General features: G+C 40.6%; 3 protein-coding genes and 1 long non-coding RNA gene across 10 annotated transcripts; all 4 read right to left on the minus strand.

Moving 5' to 3' along the window:
• Positions 1 to 415: 415 nt before the first annotated feature.
• Positions 416 to 5443, minus strand: LOC117466532 (uncharacterized). Of its 4 annotated transcripts, XM_034109851.2 has the most exons (7): positions 5246 to 5378; positions 3927 to 3969; positions 2062 to 2173; positions 1752 to 1885; positions 1436 to 1595; positions 1185 to 1243; positions 416 to 1049 (listed from the first exon to the last, which is right to left on the minus strand). In XM_034109851.2, the coding sequence occupies exons 1-7, from the start codon at positions 5257 to 5259 to the stop codon at positions 519 to 521; spliced, it is 1053 nt and encodes a 350-aa protein (XP_033965742.1). In that variant the 5' UTR covers positions 5260 to 5378; the 3' UTR covers positions 416 to 518. The 4 variants fall into 4 exon arrangements, with proteins under 4 accessions (XP_033965742.1, XP_033965734.1, XP_033965725.1 ...); XM_034109843.2 differs by lacking the exon at positions 3927 to 3969 and having other exon boundaries at positions 1185 to 1240; positions 5246 to 5443; XM_034109834.2 differs by lacking the exon at positions 3927 to 3969 and having other exon boundaries at positions 5246 to 5442.
• A 2129-nt stretch (positions 5444 to 7572) lies between these two features.
• LOC139433481 (uncharacterized) lies at positions 7573 to 8161 on the minus strand. The gene is made up of 2 exons (XR_011642933.1): positions 8072 to 8161; positions 7573 to 7717 (listed from the first exon to the last, which is right to left on the minus strand). It is a non-coding gene; the product is annotated as an uncharacterized lncRNA (long non-coding RNA).
• Positions 8162 to 8736: 575 nt separating this feature from the next.
• On the minus strand, positions 8737 to 17067 carry LOC117461271 (uncharacterized). Its single transcript, XM_034103089.2, has 8 exons — positions 15435 to 17067; positions 14653 to 14764; positions 14326 to 14471; positions 10808 to 10967; positions 10585 to 10622; positions 10142 to 10451; positions 9536 to 9634; positions 8737 to 9358 (listed from the first exon to the last, which is right to left on the minus strand). The coding sequence occupies exons 1-7, from the start codon at positions 15918 to 15920 to the stop codon at positions 9570 to 9572; spliced, it is 1317 nt and encodes a 438-aa protein (XP_033958980.1). The 5' UTR covers positions 15921 to 17067; the 3' UTR covers positions 8737 to 9358; positions 9536 to 9569.
• A 468-nt stretch (positions 17068 to 17535) lies between these two features.
• Positions 17536 to 23779, minus strand: LOC117463990 (uncharacterized). Of its 4 annotated transcripts, none has more exons than XM_071202517.1 (11): positions 22773 to 23779; positions 20935 to 21142; positions 20389 to 20611; positions 20015 to 20288; positions 19754 to 19925; positions 19556 to 19632; positions 19281 to 19461; positions 18552 to 18791; positions 18245 to 18411; positions 17987 to 18135; positions 17536 to 17848 (listed from the first exon to the last, which is right to left on the minus strand). In XM_071202517.1, exons 5-9 carry the CDS (start codon positions 19899 to 19901, stop codon positions 18404 to 18406), a joined length of 654 nt encoding a protein of 217 aa, XP_071058618.1. In that variant the 5' UTR covers positions 19902 to 19925; positions 20015 to 20288; positions 20389 to 20611; positions 20935 to 21142; positions 22773 to 23779; the 3' UTR covers positions 17536 to 17848; positions 17987 to 18135; positions 18245 to 18403. The 4 variants fall into 4 exon arrangements, with proteins under 4 accessions (XP_071058618.1, XP_033962418.1, XP_033962413.1 ...); XM_034106527.2 differs by having other exon boundaries at positions 18245 to 18393; positions 19754 to 19814; positions 22773 to 23278; XM_034106522.2 differs by having other exon boundaries at positions 18245 to 18393; positions 22773 to 23275.
• Between the last annotated feature and the right edge of the window lie 973 nt (positions 23780 to 24752).

Below are 24752 nucleotides of genomic sequence, written 5' to 3' on the forward strand. Positions count from 1 at the left end.
TGAGAGATGAGCAGATCGCCACTGGGCTTTCAACTAAATACACAGCCACGCAAAAACTGCGGCATTTGTACAGCTCCTTATGGGTACTGCAATTAGTGAAGTGCTTTCCTCCGTGGTGAGACGATCTGCACCACGGAGGAAAGCGGCAGAAAGTCACCTGGAGATAAAGAGAGCGGGGCTGCACTCGTTCAGGATCCGAAAATACAATTTAAATATTTTGCACACTTACTCCACTTATTCCTAGTGTGCCACTGGTTACGGTGCCGCGTACCAATGCTGGCACGCGTGCCAGGGGTTGCCGACCCCTGCCATAATAGAATGAAAGAATGCATCCCAGCATGAAAAAGGAACAAACGTACTTAAACACGGCTCCGGGTAAACATGCAGGTCAAGCAAGTAAACAAGCCGCTGGCATTAATCCACATTTATTTGAAAGTTCAAGAGAGACAACACTGACGGCAGAGATGGCTTCCACTCATCTCCCGGGCACAGGCACAGGGTCACTTTTGCGGTTCCGATTACTTCTGGAGGGTGGCGATGTACTTCTTTGCTTCCTCCACAGAGCCAATCCACTTTTTGCCTCCACCGGACAGTGTGAGGCGAAGCTGAGCGGGGAAGAGCAAAGTGGGCTTGAGTCCCAGTTTGTAGAGTTCTTTCATGGTATCCTTGTATTCCACCCGCTGGCTCATGACCTCAGGGTCCTTCAGGACCTGAATTTGCCGGGCGCAGTACGCGACACAACTGTTTTCCAAGTCTTCAACAGTACAGATGTACAACGCAATTCGTCGGTAGGCCTTTCCACTGGCATTTTTGTACATCTCCACTGTGAAAGGGATGTCCGTTCCGGGTATATTTTTAATCTCCCTCGCATCAGGGTACAACAAAACATGGGCACCATCTTCCACGACCTGTTTCAAAGCTTTCTGCTTTTTTATGGCAGCAATCAACAGTTCTTGACATGACCATTGAGGTTCGACATCAAGGGGAAGTGACCTCCCTCTCACAGGTATAAGGAAGCCATCCATCATCCTCATTACTCCAACAGAAATCTGCAAAAAGACAATAACATGCAAATTAATAAAACATTTAAAAAAATGAATACGCTAAAGTCTTCGGACATTATATGAGAGTGTGGCGACCAGATGTGAATTACAGATGTATTCATAATAGAAAACGTTGCATACCTTCACTATTTGTTTCTTTTTTATTTCCCTATATAAGGACACTACAGCTGAGCTTCCTGCTACGAAAAAACACAGGAATAAAACATGAATTACTCATTATGTGCAATAGGAGTCTCATCCTCAATCCCTTCTGTGGATTCAACAGTAGGTAAGCCACATAGTTTAGAGATGTATTTGTATAATAACAGAATTCAAACTTTTAAACCAAGTTTTCTATAAATACTTATTTTTCTGTAATAAAACCTATTTACCTGCACTGGTGCTAGGCTGTGCACTTAGATGTGCACTAGTGGTGGGCATCTCCTCAGGGACTTTGTTAGCCACATCCTTTAGAAACGTGATGTCTCTGCCACAGACACCGCAAACACCATGGGGAGCTGTCACGCTGGACCCACAGAATGGACAGTGCATCTGTGGAGAAATAAATTGTAGGACAGCTAGGTTAAGTCAAAAAGAGTGGATATTTTTCGGCTACCTAAATATTATAATAGTATTAAAGAAGGGTCTTTTAATTAACTCATCAGAAGCCAACCTCCATTTATTTGTTTGGACTGACTCCATCCTTACCTCCATGAGAAAGACATAATTCCTCTTGGCAGAGGACAGAATCTCCTTCACCTCCCTCTCACACAGCACGTTCTTCTTGGCATTTGTGAAGAGCATCAGACGGTAGGGGTGGTAAACTCCAATGTACACAACATCTGCATTCACAAAAAGACACAAACCAGAGATCATGCTGTCATGTTTTTCAATGTCAAAATATATATTACAGTATATAACCACAGGAAATCATGACAGTTGTGGTTCAAACTGAATACAAGAGTAGTAAAAGTGCCATCAAACAATCTGATGTGACCCAGGTCTGAAAGAAACTAACCTATGTCTGGATCTCTGGCCAGCTCCTCATAGCTGCCGTAAACTCGGGAGATGCTGTGCTTTGTGGCAAACTGCTGTGCATCCTCTAATTTACGAGCTGCCACAGCCACAACCTGTAAATCCAGATTATAATATTATTCACCACAACAAGGTAATCCTGTTCCACGTTAATGAAAAACCCCCAGAAATAAAATGTGCTTGCAGAAAAATAATAACACTGACTACTGGAAATGTGAACTTATAATTTCCATATTCAATTTTCTGTGTAAACTCAATAACTTCATGTTTCTCTTGCTAAAACTGTGCATGTATCAGTGTTGGGAGGCAGCTATACTTTACAATAGTAACCCATGTATAGTCAATTTAAAGATTCAATAAATATAGTCTTTCTAGCAAAATGTTGTTTTTAAGTGGTACGCAGCTATTTAATATGTTTAATGTTTTCGTTGTTGGGTACCGTAATTACTCGGTTATAGTCCAAATAAAATGTAGGTGACCATTTAGTGTGTAGCCTACTTTACGGTAAAAAAACAAAGCGTGCAAAAGTGTTAAAAGATGCTGCAGACTGTCGTTTGAAATGTCTATAAACCCTTTAAAGCGGCATGTTGCACATCATCAACACTGGATTAGGACTTTACTTTAACCATGGACTGTAAGAAATGTGTGTGAACTGTCCGCGGACATACACACTGCACGGAGCGAAAAGCCTCGCTGTGATAGACGACGCTGAAGTTGGCTTCCGATTCAGAGCTTCCGATTCGGCAGTTAAGGGGAAAGTTAAGGGACATTTAATTTACAGCGCTGAGCGAACAATCCTCCGTGTTTGAACCTCTTAAATCGCTGCATAGCAGATTTATTTGGACTGGATTATCCCAGAGAGTCTAAAGATTCTTTATAACACAGTTTGAGATTTGTGAAACCTTTATTCTATTTGTGAAAATTAAAAGAGAGATTTCAGTGCTTTTTTCGCATCTTCACCACATTAGACCAGGTCCTGATCTAACACCACTAGACCTACACTCATCAAATCTGGACTGGATTATCCCAGAGAGTCTAAAGATTCTTTATAACACAGTTTCAGATTTGTGAAACCTTTATTCTATTTGTGAAAATACAAACAAGGGAGATTTCAGTACTTTTTTCGCATTCTGACCACATTAGACCAGGTCCTGATCTAAAACCACTAGACCTACACTCATCAAATCTGGACTGGATTATCCCAGAGAGTCTAAAGATTCTTTATAACAGTTTCAGATTTGTGAAATCTTTATTCTATTTGTGAAAATACATGTGGAAGGCTGAGGTTGCTGCAGCAGGACAGGATCAGGATCAGAAATGAACCTCCCAGCTGGGCAAGCCTTTAGTTTATGCCTTCTTGAGTCTCCGCCTCTAGATGGGCGGGCACAAACAGGACGACACTCCCAGTACCTGCCAGAGGACAGCAAGGCAGGGAGCACAGCCAGGCAGAAGGGGGGAGGGGTCGTCACAACATGTTCTTTTGTTTTGTTTTATTGTTCTGTCTTTTTATTTATTTAAGTATTCCAGTAATGTATGTTGCATGTTTTAATTTGATTGTATTTACTTGTTTAAATGAAATTTGTTTTAGGTTCACTTACAAAATCTGTCCAGGGACAACAGATGAAAAATAGCCTCTTGGCTAACTCTGGCACATTTACAGGAATGTTAATTAATGTGCACTGTCCCTGTTAAACAAATGAATAAATAGAAATAAGTGTACGCTCCTCATTTAGCTGATAATTCTTTATCTACATAGTTTTCGTATCTTAAATACTGTTTCATAGAAAACAAAAAAATGAAAGAGATGTTAAAAGAATTCAGGTTCATGAGATAAAGAAAAAGGCTAACCTTCAGTCTTTCATCCATTTTGAACAGCTTCTGCTGCTTTGTCCTAAAGCAAAATATGAATAGCAATTATTTTTCTAAGAGAGAAGACAGGATTACAATGAACCAACTTTCTCATGCCATTGTTACCAAAGTGTTATTTTCTAATCTTGCAATGTTTTTCACATTCCAAGCAATCAGTACTCAAGATGACATACTGTAATTAGGCAAACAAAGCTTGTTGAACAATGCTAGTTATAGACTATATTTAATTTCCTGTTGAAATGTTTTGCCTGCAACTGTAAATACATTACTATAAATTTATATAAGTATACCTACTTATCTGTTGAATTTTTATTTGCAACAAAAAATTATAATACATTTGAGAAGTGAAGACTTTATTCTTCCTTAATTAGCTGTCCATACTTACCCGATTTGATGAGTGTAGGTCTACTGGTTTCAGATCAGGACCTGGTCTAATGTGGTCTACATGTAAAAAAAGCACTGAAATCTCCCTTGTTTGTATTTTCACAAATAGAATAAAGGTTTCACAAATCTGAAACTGGGTTATAAAGAATTTTTAGACCCTCTGGGATAATCCAGTCCAGATTTGATGAGTGTAGGTCTAGTAGTTTTAGATCAGGACCTGGTCTAATGTGGTCTACATGTAAAAAAAAAAAGCACTGAAATCTCCCTTGTTTGTATTTTCACAAATAGAATAAAGGTTTCACAAATCTGAAACTGTGTTATAAAGAATTTTTAGACCCTCTGGGATAATCCAGTCCAGATTTGATGAGTCTAGGTCTAGTGGTGTCAGATCAGGACCTGGTCTAATGTGGTCAGGATGCGAAAAAAGCACTGAAATCTCCCTTGTTTGTATTTTCACAAATAGAATAAAGGTTTCACAAATCTGAAACTGTGTTATAAAGAATTTTTAGACCCTCTGGGATAATCCAGTCCAGATTTCATAAATGTAGGTTTAATGGTTTTAGATCAAGACCTGGTCTAATTTGATCTACATGTGAAAAAAGCACTGAAATCTCCCTTTCTGTATTTTCCACAAATAGAATGAAGGTTTCACAAATCTGAAACTGTGTTATAAAGAATCTTTAGCCTCTCTAGGATCATCCAGTCCAAATAAATCGACTATGCAGCGATTTAAGAGGTTCAAACACGGAGGATTGTTCGCTCAGCACTGTCAATTAAATGTCCCTTAACTTTCCCCTTAACTGCCGAATCGGATGCTCTGAATCGGAAGCCAACTTCAGCGTCGTCTGGGATAGACTGTAGTCGAGACGTGTTGCAAACTAAATATTTAAATGTGTGCGTGCTTCTGCTGGTACCTGGTGGTCTTCATGAGGAGGAGTCTTCAGAGCCACAGTGAAGTCATGACAGATCCTCCCAGTGCTGCAGATTCCCCACCTGGTTGCCATGTTGGACGAGTTGCATGTTCCTGCAGTTCTTATAGAGTGGCGAAGTCACGCCCATCTACTTCCGGTCCATGGGACCTTATTTCGGAAAAATAATGTATTGAAGTCAATGGAGAATCTTAAAAAATAATTTCCACGTCAAAAAAGTCACAGTTTGTCGTAAAACTGTTGAAATATAAGACTATGAAAAATACATAACTAGAAAGACTACAAATCATGGATGTATAATAAGAACTGGATACAGCGTGGGAGGCGGGGCCTCATTCATTCCTTGAGAGTTGCTCATTAGCGCATGAAGACAAAATGGCCCAACTTTTGAGAGAGTGAAACGTCACAGATTACCCGGCATGCCTGAGAAGTACCCGTATGTGCGCTCATAGCGCATGCGCAACTTTAACCAACATGCTCGTTCACATCAAGCACGTCAATTTGCGTACACGTAACAGCACCGTGCGTTCATGACAGCATGGTAATGGCTTGTTATTATGCAGTTAGCAGCTAGCGGCTAGCTAGTAATTATGCTAATGTATACATCAATCGTTATGTACTTCTATTATGCTGTAACAGGATTTAGTGATATCCAACAGAGCTTCATTTAGTATGAAAGAATTATTGCACTGTATATATATATACACAGTGCAATAAACTTCTTAGTGCAATAAGAAGCTACAGGGACGTTAATCTAACGTCGGTAATATTAACTTTATTTAATACAACATTTACGGTACAAGATTTAATCATACAGCCCATGTAGTATAATATTTTAGAAATTATGAATTACACCAAACATGTGCAATATATCCATTATTACAGCTCCGTGGGATGGCAGTAAGGCGATATGGGTCCGTTGTTATTGTGCATCCATGGGTAAAGATAAACGCATGTATTGCTGAACACGTAACATGAACGTGCAGAGGGGCGCGGTCCCGTGGGTTAGATGCGCGTTCATAATGCAGAGGGAAATAACTTTCAGAATAACGTTATTAGCACATTTTTACAACTTTAGGAACGAATGTTTTTAATAAGGGCTATACAAGTGTTCATACTGGGTAGTTTATTTAGTTTAAAAAAAATTATCCAACGATTTACAGACCACTCTTTCCCCATGTAAATCAATGGGAAAAAGTGTTTCCGGGCCTGGCAACCAAACGGATGTGCAGTAGCGCCTTTTGGCCACCACGAATATTTTCATCTGAGTCCGGCGCACTTCCTGGGGGCTTGTGTCACTACCCGATCCGTCACCCTGCCCGATCGGTTCTGCGCATGTGCGAGAGGGTCCGCCATGTTGGACAACTCCGGACGGCAACACCAGATGGACACTTGACACAGTGGCTTTTAGCAAAGCTCAAAAAGAAAACTCGAGAGAGATGAGTTATTGTTATTACAACGTGACTTCACTATTATTTAACAACTCTTTTTATTGGGTTCTTTTATTTGGGGTTAAGTACATTGTCAGAATAAGTGAGGAATGAATTTAACTTCTGTTAGACAGCCATATGCCATACATTTTTGCATACATTCACAGTAAATATGTATTCAGTATGATAGCTGTCTAACAGAAGTTAAATCTATTTCTCACTTATTCTGACAATGTACTTAACCCCAAATAAAAGAACCCAATAAAAAGAGTTGTTAAATAATAGTGAAGTCACGTTGTAATAACAATAACTCATCTCTCTCGGTTTTTCTTTTTGAGCTTTGCTAAAAGCCACTGTGTCAAGTGTCCATCTTGGGTTGCTGTCCGGACTTCCGGACCATATCGCACATGCGCAGAACCGATCGGGTAGGGTGACGGATCGGGTAGTCACAGCCATAGACATATAAAGAGTATGTTATATGTCATATGTTATTGAAAAAAGACCAAGAATAATATAAACTGTACCATATGTCCTTCTGTAGTCCATGTGTGGTTTGTCTTGACTCACCCCGGCTGATATATCACAAAATCCACTGTTTAAATTGTTCCCTATATTGCCCCTATGCCCCTGTAAGGTGTCCTTGGGTGTTATGAAAGGCGGCCCCCCAACATAAATGTATTATTATTATTATTAAGAAGAACAACTTGGTGTGGTGTGGAGGGGATGTAGGAAGCAGGAGCAGGTGGGGAGAGATGGGGCTTCAAGGTTATTTGTTTTAAATGTGTCTTGCACACAATAAAATAAAATACAGTATACCACAAAACCAATAAGACACACAGTGACACATGGCACACTAACAATCAATCATCGTCCAGCCTCAGCTTTGGTATTCTTTCACAACCATGTTATGGGTTTATTAGACTGAGCAAACATAAACATATGTGGTGATCCCACGGGTTCTTGTTTGCAGACAGCGGCGATTGGAGCATCCGTAGGCTGCACAAAAGTCCGGCATAGTCAGGTACTTCTGTAAACACAAAGCCAGCAAATTCCTGTATCATAATGCAAGATGTTTTTAACAAGCCAAACCACTTGGAAGAAATCATGTGTAACTTAAGTTATGTTGAAAAGAAAGAGCAGTTCTGCCTCTCCCACTGGTGTAAAGTTGCTGGGTGAACTTTGTAATACTAGGTCTCACTGACAGCCTCTTGTTATTAGCCAGCTAATAAATACAACCACATACACAAAGAAAAGCTGCAATTTCAACATGTCCAAGCATCCTGTATCATAGCCATGCTAATAATGTTTATAATAAACCAAACCGTTTGTAAATCAGTCAAGATTTCAGCGAGTTAAGAGTATTTTTGTGCCGATCACTCACCTGACAACAGCTACCATAACGCGAATCAGAGTAACTGTTGACTGTAGCAAGATGGCGGCCAGTCAGCTACACTGGAAAATCTCCCATGAGCCATCTAGTGTTTATATATATCTATGGTCACAGCTTGCTACAAATCCGAGTCGCGTAAGTGATGTCACAATTGTTTTCCTCCACTAAGAGATAGATTATATCTATATGGCGCTGATTTTAGCTATCTATGGCGCTGGCTAAAATAAGATAACTTTAACAACATGCCTGTGTGCTTAGTACCAGGTTGTTATCATACCAGCAATGGGTCTTGCTCGTTCTTTCGCTTCCCGTCTGATGAAAGGATCCTACGGGAAGCGAAAGAACGTGCAAGACCCAAACTAGCTACCTAGCTAGTAGCTTGCACGTTAGTTAGCATTGCAGTTAATGATGGCGAGATGAAGCTTTCCAGCCAATTTGTTCGCAAAAGGGTTCATCTCATGAGGCTTCATCTGAACACCCCCCTGTTGGTCAAAGTGTGTAACACAGGCAGATTGGACATCTCAACAGTGTGCTCCATCATCTCATACCGAGTTCCCATTGAGTAAAGCCTTAGAATACCTCTAAACAACGAACAAAATCATTTATTTTTAGTAACTGCCTAAAATTCAAAGAAAAAAAAAATCAGTTGCCCCAAAGTACTTTTTTCCCTATAAATTAAGATCGTGTCATAATCTGTTCACCTCATGTCAGTTATTACTCAAATAATGTCTACTTTTATGTGACAGTAACTTTTTTAATTTTCAAACAAGTTCAACAACAAAACAATATTTTCAGAACAATTTTGTACATGTGAATAATAAACTGTGTGCATATTTCACATTCAGGTAAGGTGGAACTGACCGTGGGTTCCCAGTCCCACAAGACGACTTGGGCCAGTTTGTTCTGGACTCGACCAACAGTCCATGTGGAGACGACCACTTCCAGGAACAATTTGAGAACCTTCAAAGAACGAGTGGTCTAATGCAACCCTTGACCTGGGAGTCCTGTGTTGCGAACCATATAAACATGAGGAACATGGCTAATTTGTAAATTGTTAGCCCAGCTTTCAATAAAGTCCAAAACCAGGCACATTTTCGATTCCAAAGTCCATGTTGCTTTCAAACTGTTCGTAGGTGCTTGCCATCGGTATTTCAATTGTGTTCGAGCAGGTTCTGCCGATTGAAAAGCGAGATGTCCGCTGAAAAATCTATTTGGGTCTCGGCTGAATTCCAGATGGTGAGAACATCAGGATGTCTCTGAGGAGTCCCGTTCGTTTTTCTGTGAAGAAAAAGTAGTATTACGTTTTTTTTTTAAATATCAAGATTGATATCACACGCTGGTTTAGGGTGCCTGAGAGGTCTGATAAAGGTAAACACAAAATATATTCAAACTACTGTACTGTTAAAACATTGTGCTTCTTGTGGCACAAAATAATATGTTGACGTTTTATTTTACCCAGGCAAACTGTCGTCCATTCTTGGAGTGCTCTCTATTGGAACGGCACATTTACACGAACCACACCGTCCTCTTCACTTGAAGTTGTTCCAGTGTAACCTAAGAAAATACAAGTGTCATGATTAATACTATAAAAATAATTGTTCCCCTCCGTCTGTACCTATCATCAAATGTTGGTTTGATTCCTGAATTGTTGCATTGACATCAATGAGAAAGGATTACATCGAAATTCGAAACACAACATTTTTGTGAAATGTACATTATATTGTTGACCGTCCTTTTCACTCATATTAGGATTTACATTGGGACACAACAAACCAACATTGTTGTGAGAAAAGAGGTTAATTTAGAATTACAATCCTTAAGAGGGAATTTATATTTAGTTTGAACAGAAGGAAAGTTTGGAAGCTTTTGTTGATACTTAAATTCCATTTCTTCTGCCACTATTCATAAAAGACCATTTGACCTCAACCACGAAGAGAAAGCAATGCTGGGTGGAATGAATTGTGTTAAGAAATATAGACAGACCAACTGTTATGTTTACATTTGAATTATTATACAGTTTAGTGCTTTAAACAAGGGGGAATATATGTCAGAAGCACTTACAACTATTTTCAAAGTCTTCAGCAGTACAGATGTACAACGCAATTCGTTGGTAGGGCTTTCCACTGGTCTTTTTGTACATCTCCACTGTGAAAGGGATGTCCGTTCCGGGTATATTTGTAATCTCACTCGTATCAGGGTATAACAATACATGGGCTCCATCTTCCACGACCTGTTTAAAAGCCTTCTGATTTTTTATGGCAGCAGCCAACAGTTCTTGACATGACCATTGAGGTTCAACATCAAGGGGAAGTAACCTCCCTCTCACAGGTCTAAGGAAGCCATCCATCATCCTCATTACTCCAACAGAAATCTGCAAAAGACAATAACATGCAAATTAATAAAACATTTAAAAAATGAATAAGCTAAAGTCTTCGGACATTATATGAGAGTGTGGTGACCAGATGTGAATTACAGATGTATTCATAATAGAAAACGTTGCATACCTTCACTATTTTCTGCTTCTTTTCCCCATATGAGGACACTACAGGAATAAAACATGAATTACTCATCATTATGTGCAATAGGAGTCTCATCCTCAATCCCTTCTGTGGATTCAACAGTAGGTAAGCCACATAGTTTAGAGATGTATTTGTATAATAACAGAATTCGAACTTTTAAACCAAGTTTTCTATAAATACTTCTTTTTCTGTAATAAAACCTATTTACCTGCACTGGTGCTAGGCTGTGCACTTAGATGTGCACTAGTGGTGGGCATCTCCTCAGCGACTTTGTTAGCCACATCCTTTAGAAACGTGATGTCTCTGCCACAGACACCGCAAACACCATGGGGAGCTGTCACGCTGGACCCACAGAATGGACAGTACATCTGTGGAGAAATAAATTGTAGGACAGCTAGGTTAAGTCAAAAAGAGTGGATATTTTTCGGCTATCTACATATTATAATAGTATTAAAGAAGGGTTGTCAAGACGAAAGTCAACATTGAAAGAAAAATAATAATATCTGAGAAAAACAGACGGATAAATAATTATTTGTATGTATTTTCGTTTAGGTTATTGTGATAGTATTGTTCAATACCATGGGGGTATTCGTTTTATTTTGAATAGCGTAGTCTACTTTACTTAATGATAAGCAAGCTGTTATTAAAATATATTAATGCTGCTTCCGGTAACACGGCAACAAAAGGGGCAGGAATTATGATGGCCGGTCTTTTGTTCCCAAAGCCACGGAGGGAAAAGTTAGCGACAGTTTGTGTGAGGCTCCAGAGAATTTCTCTGTTGTTTATTGAGTTTTGGATCTGTTGCCTTATTTTGTGAGTGCTGTTGCGCAATCGACGGCTTTTACGCAGCGTGGTTTGTGTGCGCTCGGTTTTGTTTAGTGTGTATTTTTAGACAGCGCAGATGGTGTTCAGTGTGGTTTTCTGGGTTGCTTGGTTTCAAGTAGAGAAAGAGACTTTCTTATTAATTCATTTAAAGTGGACCTATCATGCTATATTTGAACAATATATTGTAGGGCCATACCTATACAAAGTATAGGTTTTTTTTTTTTTTTTTTTTTTAAATACCAAACAGATCCTGCATTTTAGCCATGCCTCATTTCGCTCTTTCCAGCCCTGTTTTTACAAGGGCTGATTCTGTGAGCTGCAGCTGACCACGCATCCCTGCAGGAGAAGGGAGCCTGCTTTGAGATCAGCTGCTGGGCTGTCAGAAGAGGAGGAGAAAAAGAGATCTCCGTCCTCCGTGTTTTATTCTTATATGATTACATAGTCATTATTCATTTGTTTTAAAACTCAATAAATAACAAAGAAGACCTTTGACCGGCACTTTTCTAATTGTGTCCGGAAGATTTAAACTTTAACGGACATGTTGACTGGCGGAAACAAATCGAACTGAAATTCTGCCGCACTCTGCTCGTTTATTTGGAAGAGGCGGAGAGGTGGGTGTTTGTCATCTGCTGTTGGACTAACCGGAGAGAATTACAGTGCTTGCATCGACGGGGAGGGATTGCATTGAATTACAGCAGGAGGAGCAAACCCTTGCCTTGGTAGGGAGAAAAAGATTTTTTTAATTTGGGGTTAAGTGGATTTAACTTCTGTTAGACATATATATGCCATACATTTTTGCATACATTCACAGTAAATATTTATTCAGTATGATAGCTGTCTAACAGAAGTTAAATTCATTTCTCACTTATTCTGACAATGTACTTAACCCCAAATAAAAGAACCCAATAAAAAGAGTTGTTAAATAATAGTGAAGTCACGTTGTAATAACAATAACTCATCTCTCTCTCGTTTTATTTTTCAGCTTTGACAAAAGCCACTGTGTCAAGTGTCCTTCTTGGGTTGCCGTCCGGAGTTCTCCAATATGGCGGACCATCTCGCACTGCAGATCGGGCAGAGACACTAGAGGCTTCTCAATACTCAAATTTCCCCTCCTCGACTCCTCCGGTAGTGACCCGGAAATGAATTTCAGCGCGCCATTTTGAAGGACGTCTCATTTCTCTAAATGCACACCGAGGACCGAGCGTCGAGGAGGCTCTCTGGAGGAGCTATAACCGAGGATACACTGATGGTTCCTCCACGGCTCCTCCGCGGATGCATTTCCGGGAACGGTGGAGGCGTGACGCGCGGCCGGACTTATCTCAGCCAATGACAGCTCTGCATGCATCCCCTGGATATTATTTTAGAACCTGCTCTCATCGCAACGCGATGTTTACAGTGAGAACAGCTGTGAGGTCGTGCAGAAAGCAGAGCAGTGTGTAAAATATATATCACTCAGTATAACAGGCCTACTCTCTTTATTTGCTTTAGTTTAGTAGATATCTACAAACAAAGAGTCGATATTTTTCTAAAACCATTTAGTGCTTCACATAATAAAATACACAACGGCTGAAGCCCGATTATGCTTTAGGAGCTGTAGGTGTGTGTGGTACAGTGTGTAGGTGTGTGTGTGGTAGGCTATAGTGTGTAGGTGCGTGTTGTACAGTGTGTAGGTGCGTGTTGTACAGTGTGTAGGTGTGTGTTGTACAGTGCGCAGATGTGGCGGACAGACAGGTCTCAGTTGGTTTGGTGTCCTCTGCTTACTTTTAATACTTGCAAATACAACTTTTGGCCCGTAATTTCAATTCCCCATTTCAGCGACCAGAGAGAGGGGGGGGGGGGGGGGGATATATCCAGTCTCTGATTGTGTTACGTTATTATGAGAGTGCTCTCATACTTTAAATTGCATATATCTATATAAATATATTTGTGTGTGTGTGTCCGCATCTGTAGCCTGTTATTGTCTCATTATACCGCACTCTCAATGAATTCAAATAAAATATGTGGGGGAACAATGTTCAGCTGATCTAACAGAGATTATAAAATATGACAAAACACTCGACAGCTGATGCAGCTGTTGCCACGTAATAATGAACGGACGTCGCTTTAATATGACCGCTCAGAGGAGAGGAATTCTCATTTCTTTAAACGTCTGCTGCTTCCCCTCCTCTCTCCTCGGTTCCCCTCCTCGGTCCTCCGCTCGCATCTCCTGTGGGCGGGACTAAGTCTCGAGGAGGGGACATTTAAGAATTGAGAAGCCTCTACAGGCAATGGCCGGCCGTGGCCCAACCCCCCGTTCCCCTGATAGGTGGAGAGCTGGCCATATAGGCGGAGCTCCTCGTTCCCGACGTCAGAGAATTTTCAAATCTGGATCAGTCTGTATCAGATCCGTTGCAGCCCCGTTTTTAGAGATTTGGGTATGGAGGAAAATAGAGAGGGTTGTGTTTTCTGACACTTTGTGAGTTCCCTGACACACCGGGGACACGTATTCATGTATAAAAGACGTACAAAAGTGCATTTTGCATGATAGGCCCCCTTTAAGTTAATGATGTTTTGTAGAATAACTCACAATTTATCATTTCAATTATACTACCCTGAAAATGGAATGTGACTGAATTATTATTATTATTAGAAATAATGCAATGGAGGCATACAAAATATTTGTGATTTTGTTTGTCCTCTGTGATGTGATGAAAAGTGTCTTATAAATAACTGCTGAGCAGAAAAGAAAGACAAAAAGAAAGAATCTGAGTTGTCCAAGCGTCCTATGTTGCCCTCCAGCCTCTCAAGTTTGGGCAAAACACTGAATACAGGCCAAAACCAGCAAGAACTTGACATGGGTCTTTTAATTAACTCATCAGAAGCCAACCTCCATTTATTTGTTTGGACTGACTTCATCCTTACCTCCATGAGCAAGATATCATTGCTCTTGGCAGAGGACAGGATCTCCTTGGTGTTCATGGCCAGCGGCTTCTCACACAGCACGTTCTTCTTGGCATTTGTGAAGAGCATCAGACGGTAGGAGTGGTAAACTCCAATGTACACAACATCTGCATTCACAAAAAGACACAAACCAGAGATCATGCCGTCATGTTTTTCAATGTCAAAATATATATATTACAGTATACATAACCCACAGGAAATCATGACAGTTGTGGTTCAAACTGAATACAAGAGTAGTAAAAGTGCCATCAAAGAATCTGGTGTGACCCAGGTCTGAAAGAAACTAACCTATGTCTGGATCTCTGGCCAGCTCCTCATAGCTGCCGTAAACTCGGGAGATGCTGTGCTTTGCGGCAAACTCCTGTGCATCCTCTAATTTACGAGCTGCCACAGCCACAACCTGTAAACCCAGATTATAATATTATTCACCACAACAAGGTAATCCTGTTCCACCTTAATGAAAAGCCCCCAGAAATAAAATGTGCTTGCAGAGACATGATAACATGTGAATTTATTATTTCCATATTCAATTTGCTGTGTAAACTCAATAATTTAATGTTTCTCTTGCTAAAACTGTGCATTTCTAAGTGTGTTTGGAGGCAGCTTTACTTTACAATAGTAAATAGTAGATAAGACATTTATAGTCAATTTAAAGATTCAATAACTATAGTCTTTATAGCAACATTTTGTTTTTAAGTGGTACGCAGCTATTTAATATGTTTGCATTAATGTTTTCATTGTTGGGTACTGTAATTACTCGGTTATAGAGTAACAATAAAATGTAGACGACCATTTAGTGTTTACTTTACGGTAGAAAACAAAGCGTGCCAAAGTGTTAAAAATGCTGCAGACTGTAGTTTGAAATGTCTATACACTCTTTAAAAGCTGCATGTTGCACATCATCAACACTGGATTTTACCATAGACGGTAAGAAATGTGTGTGTGTACTGTCCGCGGACACACACTGCCCGGAGCGAAAAGCCTCGCTGGGTTCTGTGGGTGTGTGTAGACTGTAGTCGAGACGTGTTGCAAACTAAAGATTTAAAATGTGTGTGCGCTTCTGCTGGTACCTGGTGGTCTTCATGAGGAAGGGTCTTCAGAGACACAGTGAAGTCATGACTGAACTTCCCCGTGCTGCAGATTCCCCACCTGGTTGCCATGTTGGACGAGTAGCATGTCCCTGCAGCCCCGGAGACCTCTTTCTCCCAAACACTAGCCCGCGGTGTTTGAGCAGTAAAGTGATTCCACTCAAACAGAGTTGGTGCAGCACCTTTCACAAGCCTCCTACGGCCATCAAGGGTTTTTGGCTCTATGAGTTGATCCGTGGCGAAGTGACGACTGCAGACCTTGGAGTGAGAGGAGATTGTGAAGTTACCGCGTAGTATGTTTACCAGCCATTGTTTTCGCAGCTCGAGTTCGGTCGGAAAGCCATGAAAACTTAGGACGCCGTTGCATTTAGCTGACGCCGTACACAGCGGGACACCGCAGTGCTCGGAGTAGTTATTCACTTGTCTTTGCAATTGTCCCGTTTTGAAAATCTTCCGTGGCAAACTCATATTTAATCCATAGATTTAAACTGACTAAAACTTTTGTGGACGATCTTCCTCTCAGCTACGCAGACCGGAAGCAGCCTAGCAGTATTACGTAGAAGCCGGAAGTACGTCTCAGACCCTAGTGACCCTAGTGACAGACTCCGGGGCTGCAGGAACATGCTACTCGTCCAACAGGTGGGGACCTTTATATATACAGTAGTCTATGGTAGGGATCTGCAGCACGAGGAGGATCAATCATGACTTCACTGTGGCTCTGAAGATCCCTCCTCATGAAGACCACCAGGTACCAGCAGAAGCGCACACACATTTAAATCTTTAGTTTGCTACACGTCTCTACTACATATACACAGAACCCATCGAGGCTTTTCGCTCCGTGCACTGCAGTGTGTGTATCCGCGGACAGTTCACACACATTTCTTACCGTCTATGGTTAAAGTAAAGTCCTAATCCAGTGTTGATGATGTGCAACATGCAGCTTTAAAGGGTTTATAGACATTTCAAGCGACAGTCTGCAGCTTTTTTTAACACTCTTTGTTTTTTTACCGTAAAGTACACACTAAATGGTCACTGTTACGTGCCGCAGTTGGTGCTTGTGTGTCTCTCTCTCTCTCCCTGATTGTCTCCAGGTGCAGCCTCTCCCCCAGGTGCTCCCAATCCCCAATCAGGGCCTCCATAAAGGACCTGAGGAAGGCTGCAGTGGCCTCTCTCCTTCTCCTATGGCTGCAGCATGGTGTCTCTGTGTGAAACCTGTGTTCTGTTAGTTATTAGGAGATGTGCTCCAGTGTATATTTGTGTTCTAGTTTATTTTAGTTTGCAAGTTGGCTGGTGAGCCCTTTTTCTTGTGTCCATTAAAAGACCATCTTGTGGCTTCAGAGATCCGTTTCCTCTCCTTTTTCTCTCGCCCGGTCATTTTATATTTTGTTACTTCCCTTTGGTTCCCCTAGCCCAGTAGGGAACGTAACAAATGGGGGCTCGTCCGATCTTTGAGACAGAGTGAGTATTTGTTTGTTGTTTAGTGTTGATATTGTGTTTGGTGGTGAGCAGTAGTATAAGTGTAGGATTGGCTGTGAAGTCTCTTATTGTTGTACAGCTTCCTCAGTTTTGATAGGGGAGTGTCTAGCTGGGCTGAATCAGTCCTTCCTCCAGACAATCATTTATTATTTTGGTGCACCTGGGAGCACGGGAGGTAATTAACCTATACACGTGGGCACAGGTGATCAGCTGGGATGAGAGGTTAGAAGGAAGCCACACGTTTTTTGACTGATTGTTTGTCTGTGTGTGATCGTTATGTTTTAACCAAGATACGTGAGACTTAAAAGAACATTTTAAACCGTGGACAAATAAATAAAAGCATTACAAATTACGTCATGGTGGACCTCATCCTTCACAACAACACGCGTTGGGAACTCTGACTGCTAACCTCCATGAGTGGCCTTTTTTGATGAGCGATCGCAGCTACAGATTTGATTATGGACCTTTGAGGCGTAGAACGGAAGAAGAGTAATTTATTCTTACCTGTAATAAACTACTACTGTGTTTGATGAAAAATCAAATCATGGTTTGCTATATGAATGATATGTTATCTGAGCAAATCATTCAGGGAAGAAAGGCTAATAAGTATTTCCATCAAACTTTATTTTTAGAAATGAACATGTGTAAATAATATACATATATACAATGTATATGATCCATTCCTCCCCTTTCAGGCATCGCAGCTTTGTACGCTGGTGCTGGGGCTTTTTAGGACGAGGCATCAGAGTGGTCATCCCGTCATGCGTTGTCCGCCGGATACGCCAGGAGTTTCCTGATCGAGGGCTTGTCCAATTGAGTGGACAGGTCCTTTGGGATGAGGATTGTATTGATCTCATCAAAGGGTGTTGGGTCCTCAAAGACTTCCTCAAACACAAGCCTCATCAGCTCACCCACGTACACTGTCAAATATAGCATTTATTATTTTAATTCACTTATTTTATTTCATGTAACACTTTCATTGTACATAAAATTCAGTGTGGCTATAATCATTTAAAATGTTATGTTTGTAATAAAAACAAAAATATTTCACAACTTACTGCAAGTAGGGTAGTTTTTTTCAGGCTTTGCAGTACATTCTCCTCTCTTTGATTTTGGATAGGCCACTTTGAACACATGTTGTCCTGCAGCTGTTGTGGCTTGCTCACGGTCAGCATTCTCATTGTGATGCATTGCTGCTAGACACAACCTATAGAATAGCAAAATAAAATGAGACTTTGTTATGACAGAATAAAACCCTCATGCCACTAAACAGTGACTGTGTTATAAGATGCTACACAAATTATACAGTGTATTACCTGCACAACATTCCCATGAAGGGGAAAATGCAGAATTAAGTTATGGAAGGACTCCAGGGATGAGGTCTGGTAGTGATGGCTTAGCTTTTGCACATCTTTGAGAACTCTCTTGTTGAGTATTCTTTCAACTTTGGCGAGTGTTATTGACCCTTGAGTAAATCACCAGCCTATTAGAACATTACACCAATAATTTGCCATAACAACAATGTTATATTTACATTCAATATTGTTGATCTTATGAAGGAAGTGAAGTGTTTTTAAATGTTTCACTTGTTATTTCCAATCGTTTCATAAATATTGAACTTACCAGGTTTTAGCCATTTATTTGCATCGCTTGAGGCTCTTTCAGGATGTGAACACTTGAGGAATAGGGGGTCGTCATGCACGTGAATGTTTTGTAGGTGGTTCACCACTGACGTCCAGCTTGCCACCTTCTCCGGCCCCGAGGTTGTGCCCGTCGCACTCCAGTATACATGTTTTTTTATGCTGTGCAGCCACCTCTTCAACACCTTGCAGTCCTTGTTCTGTGAACGTTTCTTGGACAAACCTGATAAAAAAAGCACAAGTGAATATTCAAGCCATAATGTGGAAATGAAGTGCTGTGATGGACAAGATTCAAGGGTGTGGTGGAAATTCCACACTTAATATCATCAACCATAACATACATATGATAATTGCCTGACAATGGTCAGTGCGACACCCTTCTGTCTGAAAACATTTCATAGCCAGGAAACCCCCATACATATATACACATAACTTCCCATACATTCCCATTCTAAAGAGTACTCACATTATCCTAAGATTAGTGAGTGAAATGTAATTTACAATGACAAAAGGTGCTGTGATCAAGTGGTCTGGCGTAAAGAGCAGATTAGAGGGCCAAATTGTAGGGGATATAATTAATGTATCCAGACATTATGTTATGTCTGCTGCTGATTAGAAGCTCAGGATAAATTGCATAGTAAAACAAAGGAATATCTTAAGGACAGTGTCTCTGATTTGGTATTCTTCCATTACAACATATAGGGATAAATACCTTTTTCAAAGTGCCACACATCATAGGATTGTTCCATGTTGCGTTCCCTCAGAAACTTCTGGATCTGCGGATGACGGTCAGTCACAATGTACTCAACCGCCAAATCCTTTGACTCCAGATGATCTAGGCATCTTTTGAGTCCCTCCTTTTCCATGTGGTAACTACCACCTACTTCATTGCTCTGTTGGTGAATAAGAAATAGGGCATAAATACACTGAAGCCTGCATCAACAGCCAGCAAGCCTAAAAGTATAACACCCAGAAAGAGAATCCCACCTGAACAAGCTGGAAGTCCACAATGGTGTTGCTTCCCAGTTGCATGAGTGTGTAGCTCCCGAACTTGGCTGAGTGCCCTGAAGAAAATATAATACAGGAGGTTTCAAGGCTTTAACAGAATTTCAATGGACAAGTTAGATGAATTGTAATATACACCAGTAACTCTGGCACTCGACTGTCTTGTCTGTTTCTGCTTACCTGGAGAGTCTGCTCTCATATCTCCTCCAACTGTGACCTTTCCCCCCTGGTGTTGTAGTTGCTGGAAGAAAATACAGCTGATCAATCTTCCACTTGTGGATAATAGCAGGCTCCAGGTCATTCCTAGCATGCCTCCTGAAGGTCTCATACTGGAAGATCTCCAGTTGCATATCTATGAATAAATAGAAAAACAGGAAACGTTTTTGAAAAAGTCCACTGCTGTCAATTTTCATATACTATAGATGTTAGATGGTAAAATACCTTTTGTAGTTGGAAGAAGGAAGCACCAGTGAAGTATGTAGCAGCGGATAATTGTAAGTTGCCAACCGGGGTACTTCAGATGATGGGCTGGCTCTCCCATTGTCTGAAGTAACTGCAGTTTGGACAACGCTGTGTGAACGCCACAAAAGTCCTCATTTTTCGTCTTTGGACATCACAGTCCGTCTTACACACCGGACATTTTTCAAACAGCTGTCTGAGGCAGCTTTCAAAAACAATGTGCTTTGCGTCACTGTGCGTGGATCGTGTCTGAAGTCTAATGTAACAAAACAAAATCAACAATACATGTTAGATTTCAACTCTGAAAAACAGTAATATAGTAATATAGTAATGTGTACCAAATATACCAAACTTACGATACGTCAGATTCTTCTACAGTATCATCAGGGTGGTAACTCGAATCCAGAGCCTCTTCAAGTTCAGTCGAAGTCTCTCCTTGTTCCTCCTCCAACTCCAGTCGAGGTCTCTTGCTAGGTCCCAATCCTGGGCCCTTTATTGGTGTAGTAGAGGCTAAGGGGAATTCTGGGTAGGTGGAAGTTTTAGTGCCAACATTTTGTAAAGACACCGTGGCCTGGATGCCTGTTAATAAAAAGGGAAAAGTGCATAAATACTTTGTATATTATATAATACACTAATACATTGTAAAAGGCCAACAACTTGTGTACATCTGAAATATTTAGAAAAAACTACAAACAGCACTGTATTTCCTGTAGTCCACATAACAGTATTTCTGTGATATAAAAAAACAGAGGGATACAATAATATCAAATAAAGTTTTATTTATAGAGCACATTTAAAAAACGATTTTTGGTCGAGCCAAAGTGCTGTACATGTAATAAAAGCACAATTAAGGTAATGTATCTCAAATAAAAAAAACAGTCAATGTCTGTGTTATAGTCTACCTTTGCTTCTCACGTGTGCCGACTTCAGTGTTCCCCAGGACAACTGTGTAGCAACTGAAACGGCGGACACTTTACATTTCACTGTCTGTGTCCCCACGGACGGTGTCTCAATCCTCCGAGTTCCCACAGAAACAGTCTTTGTACGGTCTGTTTGGCATCCGACTGTACTGGAGCGGTGGGGGGTACCGGGGTCCTGCTGTGATGTACTCTAAGAAAGATACACATAACATTCATACAATTAATTTTGTATCCGATGAAAACAGTCAATTTCCTAAAAGCGACACTTTCTGGGACACATTCCTAACGAACAGGGGCGGATCTAGACAAATATTCATGGGGTGGCAGGAGAATTTGAGGGGTGGCATCCCCTGGCAGAAGTATATGCTGATTTAATCGCAGTCACATCAATCAATGTTAACTTGGAAAGCCACAATATTAATATTTTAACTCAATAACATTTGGTGACATTATTGTGGCACATCAGTAAAGCCTTACATATAAATATATACGGTGGCAAACATCATTTAATGCATTTTAACTGAACAATAACTGAATTAGTTTGTCTCAATCTTAGAGCAGCAAGGGCACCAAATCTATGAAGACTGCAGCAATAAGTACTTTGTCTCGTCGATGTTTGTCTGAATTAATATGATAATATTAACAATCATATTATTCCCATCAGCTGTCAATCACTGTTATGATTCACATATTCATTTATTATTGAATAAACTATATTTTTTTGGAGGAGTTAATGATGAATGTTCCTCAAGATGCTTGCTCACCCTCCTTCAAATTTGAAAGACAAATTCTCAGGACTTAAAACGGTTTTGTGGGGGCAGAGCAGACCCCCACAAAGAAAAAGAAAAATACACACATACAAGGTCATCATCTTAACAGTTTGTTATGCTCATCGAGTCATCCGTGAGCAGAGCATCAAGTTGGCATGCCTATTACAGCTGAATGCGGCGATTACCATCTTGTTCAGCAAAACGCCTCACAAACTTATTAAGATCAACAGCTTTAGTGCGTTTTGATTCAATGCCGAGTACAGCCAAACTTGACAGTCTCTTCTCTGTCATTGTAGACCTGTTTTTATCTAAAAACAGGGGGAAGACAGTTCATATAATAGATTTCAAAGGTCTTTTATTTTGAAAATCTACATCAGAATGTCCTGATTTTCTCTGAGTGACTAGTTTGGGTGTCCTGCTATTACCCTGAAGTGAAATAAGTATTTGATACTGGAGAGTTTTTGTTGTATTCTTATCTAAAACCAGAGGGATGATAGCTCATATAATAGAGATGTCAAAGGTCTTTTATTTTGAAACTCTACATCAGAATGTCCTGATTTTCTCTCAGTGACTAGTTGGGGTGTCCTGATATCACCCTGGAGTGAAATAAGTAGTTGATGTTTGACAGTGTTGTATTTATTCTTATCTAAAAACAGAAGGCCCATATGAGATTTCAAAAGTATTTTATTTTTAAACTCCTTAAGTTTTACATGCACTCAGTTATAATGTGGTAGTTATACGTAGTTTGTTTTACATTATCATTGAACACATTATATAGTAGGCTACATATTTCTTAATTCAATCTCCAGTATATATGAATATGTTTGGTATATTTGTTATTGACCGAGTAAACGCTTTTATTTTGAAGGCAGTTTTTCCAGGTCTCTACCGTAATGCATAGGATATTCACGCACCGCAATATAACGTGCGGGCTGGCTTGACTGCGTTTTCACAAGTGGAGGCTGGCTTGACCGCAGTATTTAAACAGTCGTGGTAGATACCTTGTTTGTTTTAAACATCATAAATACACAAACAATAATGCATACTTACAGGTTGTGGACCCGAATCTCCTGGTCCAAACAAAGTAGGAACAGCATCGTCCTTCAGTGTCCTACGCTGTGCATATCCGGCATGAAACGCTGCAATGTTTGCGAAGCTTTGGTCCGTGAAATGCCGCGCACACAGTACAATACCTCGAACATCTGAAGGAACAGTGTTAACAAGAAATGTCAACCACTGACTTCGTCGTGGTTCTGCCCTCGGTAAGGCATACATTGAAGATTTCCCCTTACAAGACAGGAAACAGACCCTCGTTGGCATGACTGGATACAGGTGAACTGAACCTGAGCTTCCAACAGTATTGGCTTGTTTGAGACGATCTGCAGCTCGCCTCGAAAGTAGACGAGAATAGCCGGTTGCAGCCGGGGGAGGTCTCAAAAAGCTCGCCGGAAAGCTCAGTCTTCTTCTTCTCGTTTTTTTGGCGGATTGCAAACAACTTTAAGCTGCATACCGCCACCTCCGGAGTCGGCTTGACTCGGTTTGCATTTATAAAGAATGCACAAATGTGTTTAATCGTTAATGTCAGATATGTACTAAGTAAATACATTTGTTCCTGCTCAAAATTAGATTCAACTGTATTGTTATTGCACATAGTACAGGTACTGAGACAACGAAATGCAGTTTAGCTTCTAACCAGGAGTGCAAAAAGCAGTAAAGTGAAAAGTAATGGACACAATATACAGAATAAAATATAGAATGAATTGAATGATGAATAGAATGGAAGTGGCGACGTAAAACTGACACAAAACAACAACAAACTTTTGCCGAGCCAATTGGAGAGTTTCTTCAGCAGCACGGGGTAAAAACCACCAATGAGCTCAGCTCGAGATACCAGCGAGACTTCAGTTCAGGCGAGCTTTTTGAGACCTCCCCAACATACAGTCGGCAAGCGAGGGAACGCCCACAAAACGTCACATATAACGTCGAATATACCTCTTCAAGCGATCCGTCGGGAGGATGAGTTTGGCCACCTGTGGGATCCAAAATCCAAACATGTGTACGTCTGTAGTCAGCACTTCATTACAGGTATGACAACGTTATTCACACAATAACAGTGTTAAATTGTTTCGTAGTTAACATGAATGTTCAATTACTAGTTGTAAGAGAAGTGAACTAACTACTACGTTATGCAGGCTACCTTGCTTGAGTATACAAAAACACAGCTATGCTAACAACACTGGTGGTAGCTTCCGAGCTTTCTGCAGTTAAAATGTATTTCACCCCCATCTATCCCCTTCTCATTTGGTTTGTGAACTGTCTTGCCCTAGGCTTAAAAAACGAGGACATAGCCCACCCAGACTACACACCCTCGCTGTTCCCACATAAAAAGACAAAGTCTCCCAGGTCAGTACTTCAGAGGCTGGAGAGAAGGAGGAAGCGTGAGCGTGTTCAGTCTGCCCAACCAGAATCCCCAACATCAGAGGGCCCAGCACCAGAAGCCCCACCACCAGAAGCTCCCATACCTCTTCAGGAGTTAGAGAGAAAACAACTTTATGAAGAATTGGATAATTTAAGAAGAGAAAGAGATGAGGCCATGAAGGAGCGAGCTGAAGCCATCAGAGTATTGGAGACGTTGAAAATGTCGGTAAACACTGTGAAGATTGTACATATAGTCTAGTAGTCTATGTTGATACTGAATGAAATAGCTATAATATGCTTCAAAATAAATTGGTATAAATATGTAACTCTGTCACAGTGACTTATTTGTTGCCATTTTTACACTGATAAGAAATTCAACCACCTCCCTACCTGTGCATCTTTCAGCTCCCGAAGTTTGTGTAGTATGTGTTGTGACCAAAATGTTTGCATCACATTAATGGCACCACTGATGAAGTCCTCATCTCTTTGTACTCTGAATATCAGGCAGGTCTGAGGAGTCCAAGTGATGAAGTCTGCATACATCTGTTTGGTAACAAACATCTGCATTTGGACCTGTCAAATGCAATGCAATCATAACACTAATATTTACAT

This window comes from Pseudochaenichthys georgianus, chromosome 3, assembly GCF_902827115.2.
Source record: "Pseudochaenichthys georgianus chromosome 3, fPseGeo1.2, whole genome shotgun sequence".
Classification (NCBI taxonomy): Eukaryota; Metazoa; Chordata; class Actinopteri; order Perciformes; family Channichthyidae; genus Pseudochaenichthys; species Pseudochaenichthys georgianus.